Source organism: Gekko japonicus, unplaced genomic scaffold (assembly GCF_001447785.1).
Source record: "Gekko japonicus isolate JY-2015 unplaced genomic scaffold, Gekko_japonicus_V1.1 scaffold4191, whole genome shotgun sequence".
NCBI lineage: Eukaryota > Metazoa > Chordata > Lepidosauria > Squamata > Gekkonidae > Gekko > Gekko japonicus.
This window is the reverse complement of record NW_015171627.1, coordinates 38,176-51,470: the sequence shown is the minus strand read 5'-3', so window position 1 is coordinate 51,470 and position 13,295 is coordinate 38,176. Positions and strand designations below refer to the sequence as shown.

Here is a 13,295-nt window from a genome sequence, read left to right as displayed (position 1 = left end):
GTACTTTTCTCCCTTTCTCACAATACAAGAACTTGTGGGCACTCAATGAAATTGCTGAGCAGTCAGGTTAGAACAGATAAAAGGAAGTACTTCTTCACCCAAAGGTTGATTACGTAACACCTGGAATTCACTGCCACAGGAGGTGGTGGGAACTACACGCATGGACAGCTTCAAGAGGGAATTAGATAAGCATATGGAGCAGAAGTCCATCAGTGGCTTTTAGCCACAAGGTATGGGTAGGAAGTCTCAGTCTGGGGCAAGTGATGCTCTGTATTCTTGGTGCTTGGGGGGGGGGGCAACAGTGGGAGGGCTTCCAGCGTCCTGGCCCCACTGCTGGACCTCCTGATGGTAACTGGTATTTTTGGCCACTGTGTGACAGAGTGTTGGACTAGATGGGCCATTGGCCTGATCCAACATTGGCTTCTCTTATGTTCCCTTTCCCTTCCCACAACAGACACTCTGTGAGATAGGTGGGGCTGAGAGCTCTCTTGAGAACTGCCCTTGAGAGAACAGCTCTGAGAGAACTTGTGACTGACCCAAGGTCACACCAGCAGCTGCATGTGAAGGCGTGGGGAATCAAACCTGGTTCTCCCAGATTACAGTCTGCGCTCCTAACTACTACATCAAACTGGCTTTTGAATACATCAACATTCCCTTTTCAATTCACGTTGACTAATGTGCATCTTCAGAAGTAACCCTGGGTCTCTCAGATCCTAGTATGAAACTTGAACCACTACACCACACCAGCTTCTGTGGAGTGGCTGTTGTTGAACAGTAGCAGACAGCCAGTCCTGGATGCGTCCTGGATGAGTCATACAAGCTGTGCAGTAACAAGTAGCCCAGTGGTTATTGGTGTGCCTCCCTCCAATGAGTTCTCCCTTAAAGGCCAAAACTGCCCTGGAAAGGGTTCTGCCCTCGTGCTTTTTATGGACAGAAACCAAGACTTGAACTTCACGGCTTGAATACTGTTGGGGTTTCCTAGCAACGACCACAAAGGGAATTCATTTCTTAAAGGTTCAGGTGCTGATTTCTATTATTTTGGGAGATTAACCCCCAAATCCACTGCCACAGGAAGTGGTGGCGGCTACAAGCATGGACGGCTTCAAAAGGGAATTAGATAAGCATATGGAGCAGAGGTCCATCAGTGGCTATTAGCCACAAGGTATAGATAGGGACTCTGGGGCAAGTGATGCTCTGTCATCTTGGTGCTTGAGTGGGTCAACAGCAGTGTTCCCTCTAAGCTGAGTTAGTGTGAGCTAGCTCACAGTTTTTTAGCCTCCGGCTCACACATTTTTGTCATCGCTCAGGAAGGAGGGCTCCAGAGCAAGCTAATTTATGCTGCAGCCAAATCACTGGCTCACAACTTCAATGCCAGTAGCTCACAAAGTAGACTTTTTGCTCACAAGATTCCACAGCTTAGAGGGAACATTGGTCAACAGTGGGAGGGCTTCTAATGTCCTGGCCCCACTGGTGGACCTCCTGATGGCACTGGTATTTCTGGACACTGTGTGATACAGAGTGTTGGACTGGATGGGCCTTTGGCCTGATCCAACATTGGCGTCTCTTATGTTCTTATGTTCAATGTATTAGTTTTGTAGATAGATCTGGCTTATCTGCTTATGGCTCCATTCTCTGGATTTAAGTATCCACAGATCTGGCCACACTGAGAGTTAGATATAGTAATATTAACTAGTCTAGCAGTAATCCAAAAGGACCTGGCATCCCTCCTCCCTGCCTTTGTGGCATTCCCTCTCCCCTTCTCTGTTAATCGTACCCTATTTTCTGCCTTCCCCTTCTTCCCCCTTCCTTTCTCTGCCACTCTGCCCCACCTCTCTTTCTTCTCCTTCCCCCTCCCTGTTGATTTCCCCCTTTTCTCACCCTCCCCTTCCTACCTTGATCTCCTTTGGGTTGCTCTTGCTCTAAGAGTCACACCAGTGCAGTAGCAGGCCTCCCAGGAGCCAGCATCTGAACTGGTAAGTCATTGCAGGGCTCTTTTTGTAGCAGGAGCTCCTTTGCATATTAGGTGGCATACCCCTAATGTAGCCAATCCTCCAAGAGCTTACAGTAGCCCCTGTAAGAAGAACTCTATAAGCTCTTGGAAGATTGGCTACATTAGGGGTGTGTCGCCTAATATGCAAAGGAGTTCCTGCTGCAATCCACGCATGCACAAACATTATTGTTGGGAGGGAGGTTTTAAACATCTGATGCATTCCTTTAAGTGTTTAAGGGGGGTTGCAAACCTTGGGGTTCCCCCAAGTTGAGAGAAAAATTCTTTTCTGTTATTGTGGGTCTGATGCATAGATTTAAATATCCACAGATGGGCCCACACTTGACTATTAGAATGTATAAGAGTTGTTGTTGTTGCTGTTGTTGTTCAGTCGCATAGCTGAGTCTGACTCTTCACGACTTACTTCCTTAATGAGAAAGAGGCTATATCTCTCTTCCTCTAATAATTGTCAAGGAATAAACTCGACCTGGAACAGTTGTACGTCATTGGCAGTACTGGGGGGGGGGGAATCCCATAAACAATGGGGGGGGTGTTTGGGTTTTTTTTGACATTTAAAGCAGCAATGGAAATTTCAGGGAAGATGGGATGGCGATTTTAATGAACCATTTTCTTATTTCATGAGATTTCTTGCGATAAGGCTTTATATCTCTTTCTGTTGTTGATCTTTCAGGTATCGTTTAGCTCCGGAGCACCCACACCCAGCACAGTTCGAGGACTGCATGTCTGCTGTCACACATTTCCTAAAAGAAGCAGAAAATTATGGAGTGGACCCAAACCGTGTTATCCTTGCAGGGGATAGTAGTGGAGGAACACTAGTTTCTTTGGTCTGTCATCGTTTGGTAACTAGGAAAGATACCCCAAGAGTCCGAGCTCAGCTGCTGATTTATCCACCATACCAGTCAGTTGATCTTACATTGCCTTCCTATCAGCAAAACTTTTTTGGTCCTGTCTTGTTAGGGAAGCGGGTTTTCGAACTGGCTGCGAGGTTTTTTAATGAAGAGGCTGCAGATGTAAGTGGATTTATGAAGAATGCCCATGTTCCTGATTATTTTTCAGTGAAATACAGGAAATGGATTAGCGCTGACCTCGTTCCAGATGAATTTAAGGTTAGAGGCTATGTCCCTATAGCACCCGCTCCATTTTCAGAAAAGCTTTACAAAGCAGCTGGAATAGCTTTACAAGAAGATTTCTGCCCACTTTTATCTACAGATGATATTATACGTCAGCTCCCAGAGACTTTCCTTTTGACTTGTGAGTATGATGTTCTTCGGGATGATGGACTATTGTATAAGAAACGTCTAGAGGATAATGGCGTGCCTGTCACTTGGCATCACCTTAAGACAGGATTCCACGGAATTATGTACCAAAATGATTGTGTGCCCTTTCAGTTCAAAGAGGCACAAGAAGCAATGGAGCACATTGTAGATTTCGTACAAAGATGCTAACATGAAATCATCTTCCGTTTGGGACATCTATACCCATTACTTTGCATGCGGTGGGATTTGGGTGGCTTTCTTTTTAAACATTTGTCTGAAATTAGGATTATGAATGTCTTGGCGGTGTTCAATCAATGGAGATATACAGTGATGATTGGATCATCTTCCGTTTGGGACATCTATACCCATGACTTTGCATGCAGTGGGACTTGGGTGGCTTTCTTTTCAAACGTTTGTCTGAAATTAGGATTGTGAATGTCTTGGCGGTGTTCAATCAGTGGAGATATACAGTGATGATTGGAGATAGGATTAACGTCTGATTTCAAATACCATCACACTGTTTGGTGACTATGCAATAAATATCACATTTCTTCACTTATGTCTCAACTTCCAGACCCAAATGCTCCTATTGGTCAGTTTGTAGTCCAAGAACAGGATGTCGCCAAACTCAAAGACAATTAAATAACAAAAAAAACTTTCACTCAAATCACAGACCAATAACTGAATCAACAAGTTCATAAAAACAGAAGTTTTCACCAGATGCCCCCCCTCGAAGAAAAAAGCAGAGAGAGAGAGAGAGAGAGAGAGAGAGAGAGAGAGAGAGAGATGTGTGAATGCAAGTCAATTTGTTCTTGTGCTCATGTCAAACTGCTGTGTGTATTTTCTTTGCCCAAAAAAGATCCAGGGAGGAAGGGTTTAGCCTGATCTCATCAGATCTCCAAAGCCAAGCTGTGTTGGTGTTTGGATGGGAGACCACCAAGAAAGACTCTGCAGAGGGAGGTAATATAAACCACCTCTGCTTCTTACTTGCCTTGAAAGGTCCTTGCTGGAGTCACCGTACATTGGTTGTGATGGTGGCACTTATGTATGTACTTAAGATGGTCCTGTCATACATTTAAGACTAAATCATTACCCTATTGAAATATCAAGGTGTTACCCAGAAAATGAGATCCACATGCATAAGAGCCCCTTCACTAGTGCCTCCTTTACTATAGTTTTTGGGGTCTTTATATTATGAAATGAGATGGAGAATCATTACATAATAATGTCAGATCTATTGACTACAAAAGAGAGACAAAAAGATGTCGGGACAGGGTAAATTCAAAATGCAGTCTGTCGCAATAATCCCTGCGGTGCAGGTTTGATAGTTGTGTGAGATTCACGTGTGTCTGACCAATGGCTAGTCCAGATGAACCCACTGATGAGTGATGAGAATGTATGTATGTACAATGTTCCCAAGGGAAAAGGAGGAAGGGAAGGCAGGCTAAGATAGCAAGGGATAACAAAGAGCAAAAGGCTGAAATGGCTAGGAGGGGAACCACAAGCGTGGGTTGTAAAGGGTCAGAGAAGAAGAGATAGTATGGAAAGAAGAAGAAGAAGAAGAAGAAGAAGAAGAAGAAGAGGAGATTGGATTTATACCCTGCCATTCACTACCCAAGGAGTCTCAGAGTGGCTTACAAACTCCTTTCCCTTCCCCTCCCTATAACAGACACCCTGGGAGGTAGGTGGGGCTGAGAGAGCTTTGACAGAAACTGCTCTTTTTCAAGGACAGCTGTGCCAGAACTACAGCGTGCCCGAGGTCATCCAGCAGGTGCAAGTGGAGGAGTGGGGAAGCAACCCCGGTTCTCCCAGATTAGAGCCCGCACACTTAACCACTGCACCAAACTGGAAAAGGGGGGCAATGATGTTTGGAGGAGAGCCTGAAGTAGCCCGACTGAACTGGGCAGACCCAAGAAGACAGCTGGTATGGTATAGTGCAGGGGTGGCCAAACTGGCTTAACATAAGAGCCACATAGAATAAATGCCAGATGTTTGAGACCTGCAAGACACGAACAAATATCACACACACACTTTTATTGAAAAATATGCAGATTTCCTCTTTATTAATATTAAAACGAGACTGCCAAAAATAAAAGGGGTAAAAAAATACAGATATTGATAATGATATCTATTTGTCCAATGATATTTATTTGTTTTCTAATGGTATTTATTTGTCAGAGAGAGAGAGAGAGAGAATAGATGGGGGGGAGGAAGGGAGATGTGGAAAGAAAGCAACTTTAACTTTAAATGTGTCCTCCAAACCTCCCCCCCTCATGCCCCGACATCAACTGGCTTGGCTTGGAGGAAGGATTTAAAGAGACAAATGATTTAGCACTGGCACAGCAATGTCCACTGTTGTGGTCAAGGGCACAACAAGCATCTCTGGCAAAGTAACAAAATACTTGCACAAACCTGGAAGATATACTGAGATATGGGCTATGGTGAAAGAAAGAGTTTATTGAGGGGAGTAAGTAGAACATGCAATCAGTGATGATAATATCAGACATACACATGCAATACTGAGCACTACAGTGCCCATGTTATCATGCACATATTACAAATGCCCACACAAACTGTACACCCACGCACACTGATATTGAAACAACCACACACACACTATGTACATTACACACACTTGATCTTAGCTTGTACACATTCAGAGATAGGCAAAAAAAGAGGTAGGGCAAAAGGTTAGAGGTGAACAATCATGGAAGAAAGCAGACACCCCCCCGTACTTCTAAAATACCCAGAATTGGATTGGCTGGCACAGTTTTGTGGTTTGTTTATGAATTTGTTTAAAATATTAATATTCTGTTTATCTCCCTAGAGACAGGGTGGCTAATAAAGCATCAAAAAGCTGCAAACCCATAAAGAACAGTGTTTAAATCAAAGCCCTCCGACATATAGAAAGATATAACAAGATCTATAGGATAGTAAGTATCACAGTAAACAAAAACTTGCAACAAACAGTCACAATGAAGTCAGTTAAGCAACCGTGATTCGCTGCTTGGAGATCAGGTGCGGGCGACCCACCGCTAGAAAAACAGCATTTAAAGGGAACCCTTTAAATGTTGTTTTTCTAGTGGGGGGAGGTACATGCTTTCCCTGATCTCCAAGCTGCAATTTTGCCTCTTGGAGAACAGGCACGGGCAGCCCCCGCTAGAAAAACGGCAGTTCAAGAGAATCCTTTAAATGCTGTTTTTCTAGTGGGGGACTGCCCACGCCTGATCTACAAGCCACAAAATTGGAGTTCAGGGAAGGCATGTGGCTAGCAGTTGCCCCTCTCCCTCCCCTCCTGCAAGATTTAAAGGGCCCATTGATCAGCTGGAGGGCCCTTTAAATCTTGCAGGAGGGGAGAGAGGTGGTGGCTGCAAGATTTAAAGGGCTCTCCGGCTGGTCATCAGGCCATGCGCTCCCGCTGATCAGCTGGGGAGCCTTTTTAGTGCCACGGGAGGGGAGGGGGCAGTGTGTTTTGTGAGGCATGCCTCCCGTTTGAGGGGGCCGAGCCCCCAAATGCCTCACCATAGCTACAGGCCAGGGCTCCACAAAGAGAAAGGAAAAACAGAACAAGTCACAGGATGGGTAATCTCTTCATTGGGGTGAGTGCTTCATCATCAGGAACCTTTCTTTTCCTTGTTGAACTTTTAGTTGTATAGTTCTCAGATATGCATCTTCTTGGCCTAGGAAAGCCCCAGCCAGTTTCATGCAAGGTAATTGGCTTGGAGCTTAGAGCTTCAAAACTCATACACTAAGGCCTGATTTACGCATACAAGTGAATAAGATGGTAGAATGCCAATTGTGGTGCTGCTCCTTGGGGTGTGGGTGTGCAGGCGATGCAAAGACGACACAAGACAAGCTTGCAGGAACTGTCTGAAACCTCTCGGCTTCCCAGTGTTTATTTATACACCTTTCTTCCCCCTTCTCCCTCCCTCTCCCTCCGTAAGGGAGTTACAAACATTCGAGCATCCTTTTGGAATGTGTGTGTGTGTGTGTGTGTGTTTTCAGGCAGCTGTCTGCTATCTGCCTCTCCCCCTTTCTCAAGGCTAACTGACTGCGTAGTTTAGGCAGTCACCAGACTTCTCTTAGCACACAAATACTTTCGGGTTACCAATCTCCAGGCAGGAGATTGCACTGCTTTCCCACAGCCAATATGCTAGAATGGACTGCCTGATAGGAAAGGAAATGCTCCTGGCTATAGAAGAGGAGATAAGGAGGAATACCACTGATGATGTCTCTGCCAATTGCATAGTCCCGAAACTACCAAATAAAACCCGTTTTGAAAAAGAGACATCCCATAATGATACGGGAAACAGCAGGCCTGCCGGATCTCCCAGCAAAGCAGGTGACCGTTCAGCCAACAGCTCCCCAGGGCCGACTTGTTCATAAGGCAGGCAGTTGCCTAGCCTCCCAACCCCCACTGGCTGCTTTTTAGGGCAGCAGGGGGGAAATGCTGTGAAAATTGCTGTCTCTCTGATGGCATGACATCACTTCCAGCACAAAACTGGAAGGGATGTCATTGTGTTGAGGAAATACTCTACAGGTTTCACCACTGAAACTCTCTGGTTGTAGTGTTGGGCAACCCAAGGGCACAGTAATCGAGCGTGAAGTAAAACTACGCACAGTACTGGTAATGTTAAATTGCAAAGAAATTTTCAAGGTGATCAAAAGAGAATCTTGATTGGGCATGCTGCAAAATTTGCCGTGGGCAAATATCTCAAATTTCCTCCGTTGCAGTTTTAAAATATGTCTCCTGATCACTTTCCAGATTTGTTTTTTGTAAACATACTGTTTCTGGCTTTTCTTTCTGCGGTGTTTTGTAAAATCCTTTTCTTTTAAAGGGATTATTCTGGCCATCAATATTAATTTCAAGAAAGTCTTGCTTTATTGTTTTATTAAAGGGAAGAATGGCTCAACCTACACTGTATTTGAAAGATAACAAATCTCTTCCTTTAGTCCCGTTCCTTCCCCACACAATTGTGTCTCATTCAAAAATTCTACTAGGACTTCCTTCTCTGTCTTTGATAGCTCAAAAAAAGTACCTCGCAGACACCAAAGATTTTATTACAATAGTTGTTTCCTTATGCCGCCCTGAGACTGCCTTGGCGGGGAGGGCGGGGTATAAATTGGAATAAATAAATTAACAAATATGCTGAACCAATAATTTGAATGGAAATTCTCACCTATATGCAATGTTCTCTTTGTTCAGCCTCTTACATAAAAGCTAAAATTCTGGCAGCTGGTTGTGAGATATCGTTTAGTAGGGGAGTGTACTTCATTATGTCTTCCAGGTGAGTGAGCAACTTAGCCTGTTGCAGCAAAATGACGGTCTTGTGGCAAGCTTTGCTGTGGCGTATGCATGCATATTTGTCTAGCAGTGCATGTGAGTTATCAAAGGAGACCTGTATGATGGCTTCGACTGCTACATGCACGTCTTCCAAGAAAAAACTCCCTTGATAGATACAGATGGGAGGATCTACTGAGTCCGCTGCCAATCAGCATTTCTTTCTGGAAATGAAATGAACAGAGTTGAGCTGCAGCAGCGTGTAACCGGAACAACTGTGCAACTGGAACTAATGCCTGCCCTTTTGGCCAGTACAGCATATCCACAAACAGACATTTAGACAAACAGACACTTAGAACCCCCCTACTAAGAGCAGCTTACACAGAGAAAGGATGAGAGACTGTTTGTTGTGATGGTGAACTTTGGTCAATGAGAGTTTGTTACAACTACCCCCTTCGGATATGTAATCCAAAATTTTACAACCTCTCCCTTGTCCACTTTTGCACTCTGTTAGAACTTCACCTTGAATTCAGTGTCATTTGGTAGCTAACCAATTCAACTTTGTGTGGACTTCTGTCTCTGATGTTTCTTCACATCTTGGCTTAAGGACTTGCACTTACTCTTGAATGACATCTAGTGGACACCAATCTTAATGAACTCTATGCCAATCTGGAAAACATCAGTCTAAACATCTGTTGATTCATAGCTCACTTGACACTTCCGAAATAAATAAGATACAACTAAAGATATGACTCCAGTAGGGCTAAAATAATAACAATGGTATTCCTTCGCACGAACAATCTCAGGCCAATATAACCTAGTCACAAAAATAGAAAGGCCTGACCTTTTCACACACAAGGTCCCCTTTCTCTCTTTCAGAGACACCATCAGACAGGGTACTCAATCCTCTTAAAAATCATCCCTCACTCAGACCTTTCACAGAGCTATTGGTGTTGGGACTCGGACACAGCTTCATTCACAGCTCTCTCAGCCCCACCCACCTCACAGGGAGTCTGTTGTGGGGAGGGGAAGGGAAAGGAGTTTGTAAACCGCTCTGAGACACCTTTGGATAGTGAAGGACGGAGTATAAATCCAATCTCGTCTCTTCTTCTCTTCTTGCTGCCAGGCCTAGGATCGCCAAACTGCAGGTGGGACCTGGAGTTCTTCCAGAATTAGAATGGCCGACGGGGGAAGCCCCACCCCCAAGCCCCAACACCCACAGCCACCTCTCTCCCTTCTCTCTTGAGAGAGAAGAAGGAGAGGGGTGGCTGCGGGCCACACACCCGATCTCTGCTTGGAGATCGGGTGTGCAGGAACCCCTTTAAGTGCAGGGAGCTGGCATTTTTCCGCACGGATGATCTCGCTCCCTGCACTTAAAGGGGCCTCTTTAAATGCAGGGAACTGGTGTTCAGGCATGCAGGGAAATGCGCAGGAAAACACCAGCTCCCTGCACTTAAAGGGGCTCCCTTTAAGTGCGGGAAGTTGGCGTTTCCCCACGTCGAGGATGCCCCGCCCCCTCCAGGAACGCCCCACAAAGTCCCCCGCTGGGGGCGAAGATCGACTTGGCAAGCCTAGGCTGTGGAGAAACGACGTAAAATTCTGTAGAACGTTTATCAGATGTCCATAAAGAGGGCAGCAACAGTTTTTTTTCCCCCATTTGCTGGCCCCCTATAGGTATACATCGCTATAGAACAGATAAGGATAAGAAATAGTGAAGCTAAGAGGTAAAGCAGAGGCCTAATAGCACAGCACAGCCCAGAGTTATCAGAGCTGGGAAGCTAAGCAGGGTCGGCCACAGTCAGTACTTCGGTATCAGGCTGTGATCACACGTGCCTTTAGAGCCGACATAGGTGTGAATGCTTGATGGATCTAAAGGGAGCGATCAGACAGCAACACCTGGGAAGCGTCCCGCAGTCCTCGGCAACCCATGCTGCTCCACCGCAGAAGCAGAGTTAAAAGACACTGGGGAAAGTCCGGTAGCAAACGGGGTCTGACGGGCCACGGACAGACTTTCCCTTGTCTGATCACTCAAGCACGCTCTCAAGCCATCGGGAACCAAGAACCAAATTTGTATAATACCTTTTGGTAGGAGCAACTGCTGGCCGCAATACTTTGCACCTCTAGATGGCACTAAACCTTCACTCGCTCCTAGGCTGCATCATAAATCAAAGGAGGAAAGCAGCAAAATTAAATCCAGGCTGTGATCACAGGTGGCTTTAGATCTGACATAGGTGCAAATGCCTGATGGATCTAAACGGTGCGATCAGACAGCAACATCTGGGAAGCATCTCGCAGTCGTCGGCAACCCGTGCTGCTCCTCTGCAGACGTGGAGTAAAAGACACTGGGGAAAGTCCGGCTCTAATGGGTTCCAATGAGCCACAGATGGATTTTCCCCTCTCTGGTCATGCAAGCACGCTCTCATGATGTCGGGAGGGTCTGATCATGCCATCCCGGCTCAGTGCCACCCCCCCTCGCAGTATGTGCATCATCGCATACTCCATAGGGGCCCCTCAGTGCGGAGGTGCAATTCCTCATTTATGTGCATGGGAAACAAAACGGCCAGAAAAAACCCCAACCCACCCACAGTTGCATCTCATCACACAGTGATGGGCTGAGCCCACAGCTACAAAGGGAGGTGTGATCTCGCGACTGCTTGTCAGATTCTTCTGGAGGAAATAGCCTCGCTTCCCCTCTGTTTCTTTTTCTTTTTAAGTTTAGTTATAATTTTCAGTATACATCATATCATCGGTTTACATTTCTCATATTTGTGAGTCATAACTTTAAGACCCCGAGTCCAGCTCGCCACTGGACTTACTGTCCATCCCTTCTTTTTCTTCCTCCTCTGGCTCTCCCATCTGGACTCTCAAAAAATCCCGTGCTTTCTGAACAGAGTCAACCTTTTCCTTTTTATCCTTGATTTTGAAGATCACACCTTCTGGTGTTAGCCATCTGTATCCAATTGTGCTTGTCTGGAGAAAAAGAATTAAAGCTTTGTACTTCTTTCTCCTTTGTCTTATTTCAAATGGAATATCTTTTAGGATTCTGATAGCATTATCTCCAACTTTCTTTTTTTTAAAGTTTATTTATAATTTTCAGTATACATCATATCATCGGTTTACATTTCTCATACTTGTGAGTCTTAACTGTTCTCTTTACCCAACCATACATAGAACTTTCCCCATCTTTTATCAAAAGTCTCTTTGCTAGTACCTTTTATTATTAAACTCAATTTGTCCATTTCTACTACTGACAGTATTTTATCAATTATTTATTTCTTTGAGGGCAATTCTTCTTCTCTCCATTTTTTGGCTAATAGTAGTCTAGCTGTTGTAAAAAGACATATAATTACATATTTATTCGTTCTATTATACATATCCGGAAGCATATTCAATAGAGCTATTTCTGGTACAAATGGAATTTGTTCTTCTGTAATTTCATTTATCATTCTGTATATTTTTTTACAATACCTTTGTACTTTTTCGCACTTCCACCACATATGTATAAATGTACCTACATTTTTTTTTGCATTTCCAACAATTCTTATTAGAGGTGTTTCAACTGGTGCATGTGATCGCAGCCTCAGTGAAGCCAATGCTAATGGATGACAAAGGGCTCCTCCAGTCGAATAGCTTTTCCCACAGTGAAATGCATTACCCAGTTGTGGGGAAATTGGATTCACAGGCCTTTGTTTCCGCCCACATGGGAGGAAAAGAACTACTCAGAGCCTACTCTGTCATCACCAGTGTTCTGCTCAGTTATGCTTCTTGTTCTCTACTCCTGATTTCACACTTTGGGTATCACCGTCACCATCAGGCCAATTATTAGGACATGTCCTGCCTAAAGACTTGAGGTCAAGCACCTTTTGCCACTAACTGACTAAAGGAACAGCTCAGTCTTTTTTGTCTCCTTCGCCTTCTAGTAGAGAAGTCCAAGCACCCTAGGGGACTAGAGCCCCTCTCCTTCCCACTTTTGGTATGCATAATTGTACATGGGCTTTGATGTGAGTCACAGAGAACGACCACATTTAAAAGTGATGAAATATGATGAAGAAAACAAAAGGCACGCACAGTATATGCAAGCACAATGGATTTAGCAAGGACATAGCAAAAAGAAGTATAAAAACTGTAATCTTCCAACCCTAACTCTTACACACCCTAAATATTAGAAAATTAAGATAGGATATGGATTCTTGGGCTCTGACTTGGATGGCTCAGGCTCGCTCAGTCTTGTTAGATCTCAGAAGCTAAGCAGGGTTGGCTCTGGTTAGTAGTTGGATGAGACACCACCAAGGGAGTCCAGGATTGCTATGTGGAGGCAGGCACTGACTAGCCACCTCTGTTTGTCTCTTGCCTTGAAAACCCTATGGGGTAAGCTATGACTTGGCATTACTTCACAAACACACATTGATTGTTGGAGTTGATAGCATTTAGAAATCATCCATTACCTTGTTCCAGTGGCTCAGAAAGAGCAACGATAAGTAACCCTTTGAAAGTTCTGGTTCCCCTCAAAACCATGCATTTTATACTATGTTTTCTGTCTTTGAACATCTGACACCAACAGATAGAAGAGACTCTCACCCGTGCTGATTGAATCTGGTTTTGAACAAGTCAGTTTTTGGTTGTATATATGAATCAGCCAGTATGTTGAGTACAACATTCATGTAAAATGGTGATGAATTGTCCCTTGGTCTATTAAGCACTGAATGGTTGGAGGGGTCACAATAAGTATAATAGGGAACACCTGCCAAAG

General features: G+C 44.6%; 1 protein-coding gene across 1 annotated transcript in view; it reads left to right on the top strand.

The window, feature by feature from the left end:
* The window catches only part of LOC107117796 (arylacetamide deacetylase-like 3), a 16,121-nt gene extending 12,287 nt beyond the window's left edge, over window positions 1-3,834 (top strand). The window contains exon 4 of the mRNA XM_015419962.1: window positions 2,679-3,834. Within this exon, the coding sequence (XP_015275448.1) occupies window positions 2,679-3,453 (775 nt within the window). The 3' untranslated portion in view covers window positions 3,454-3,834. The remainder of the gene's footprint in view (window positions 1-2,678) is intronic.
* The last annotated feature ends 9,461 nt before the right edge of the window (window positions 3,835-13,295 follow it).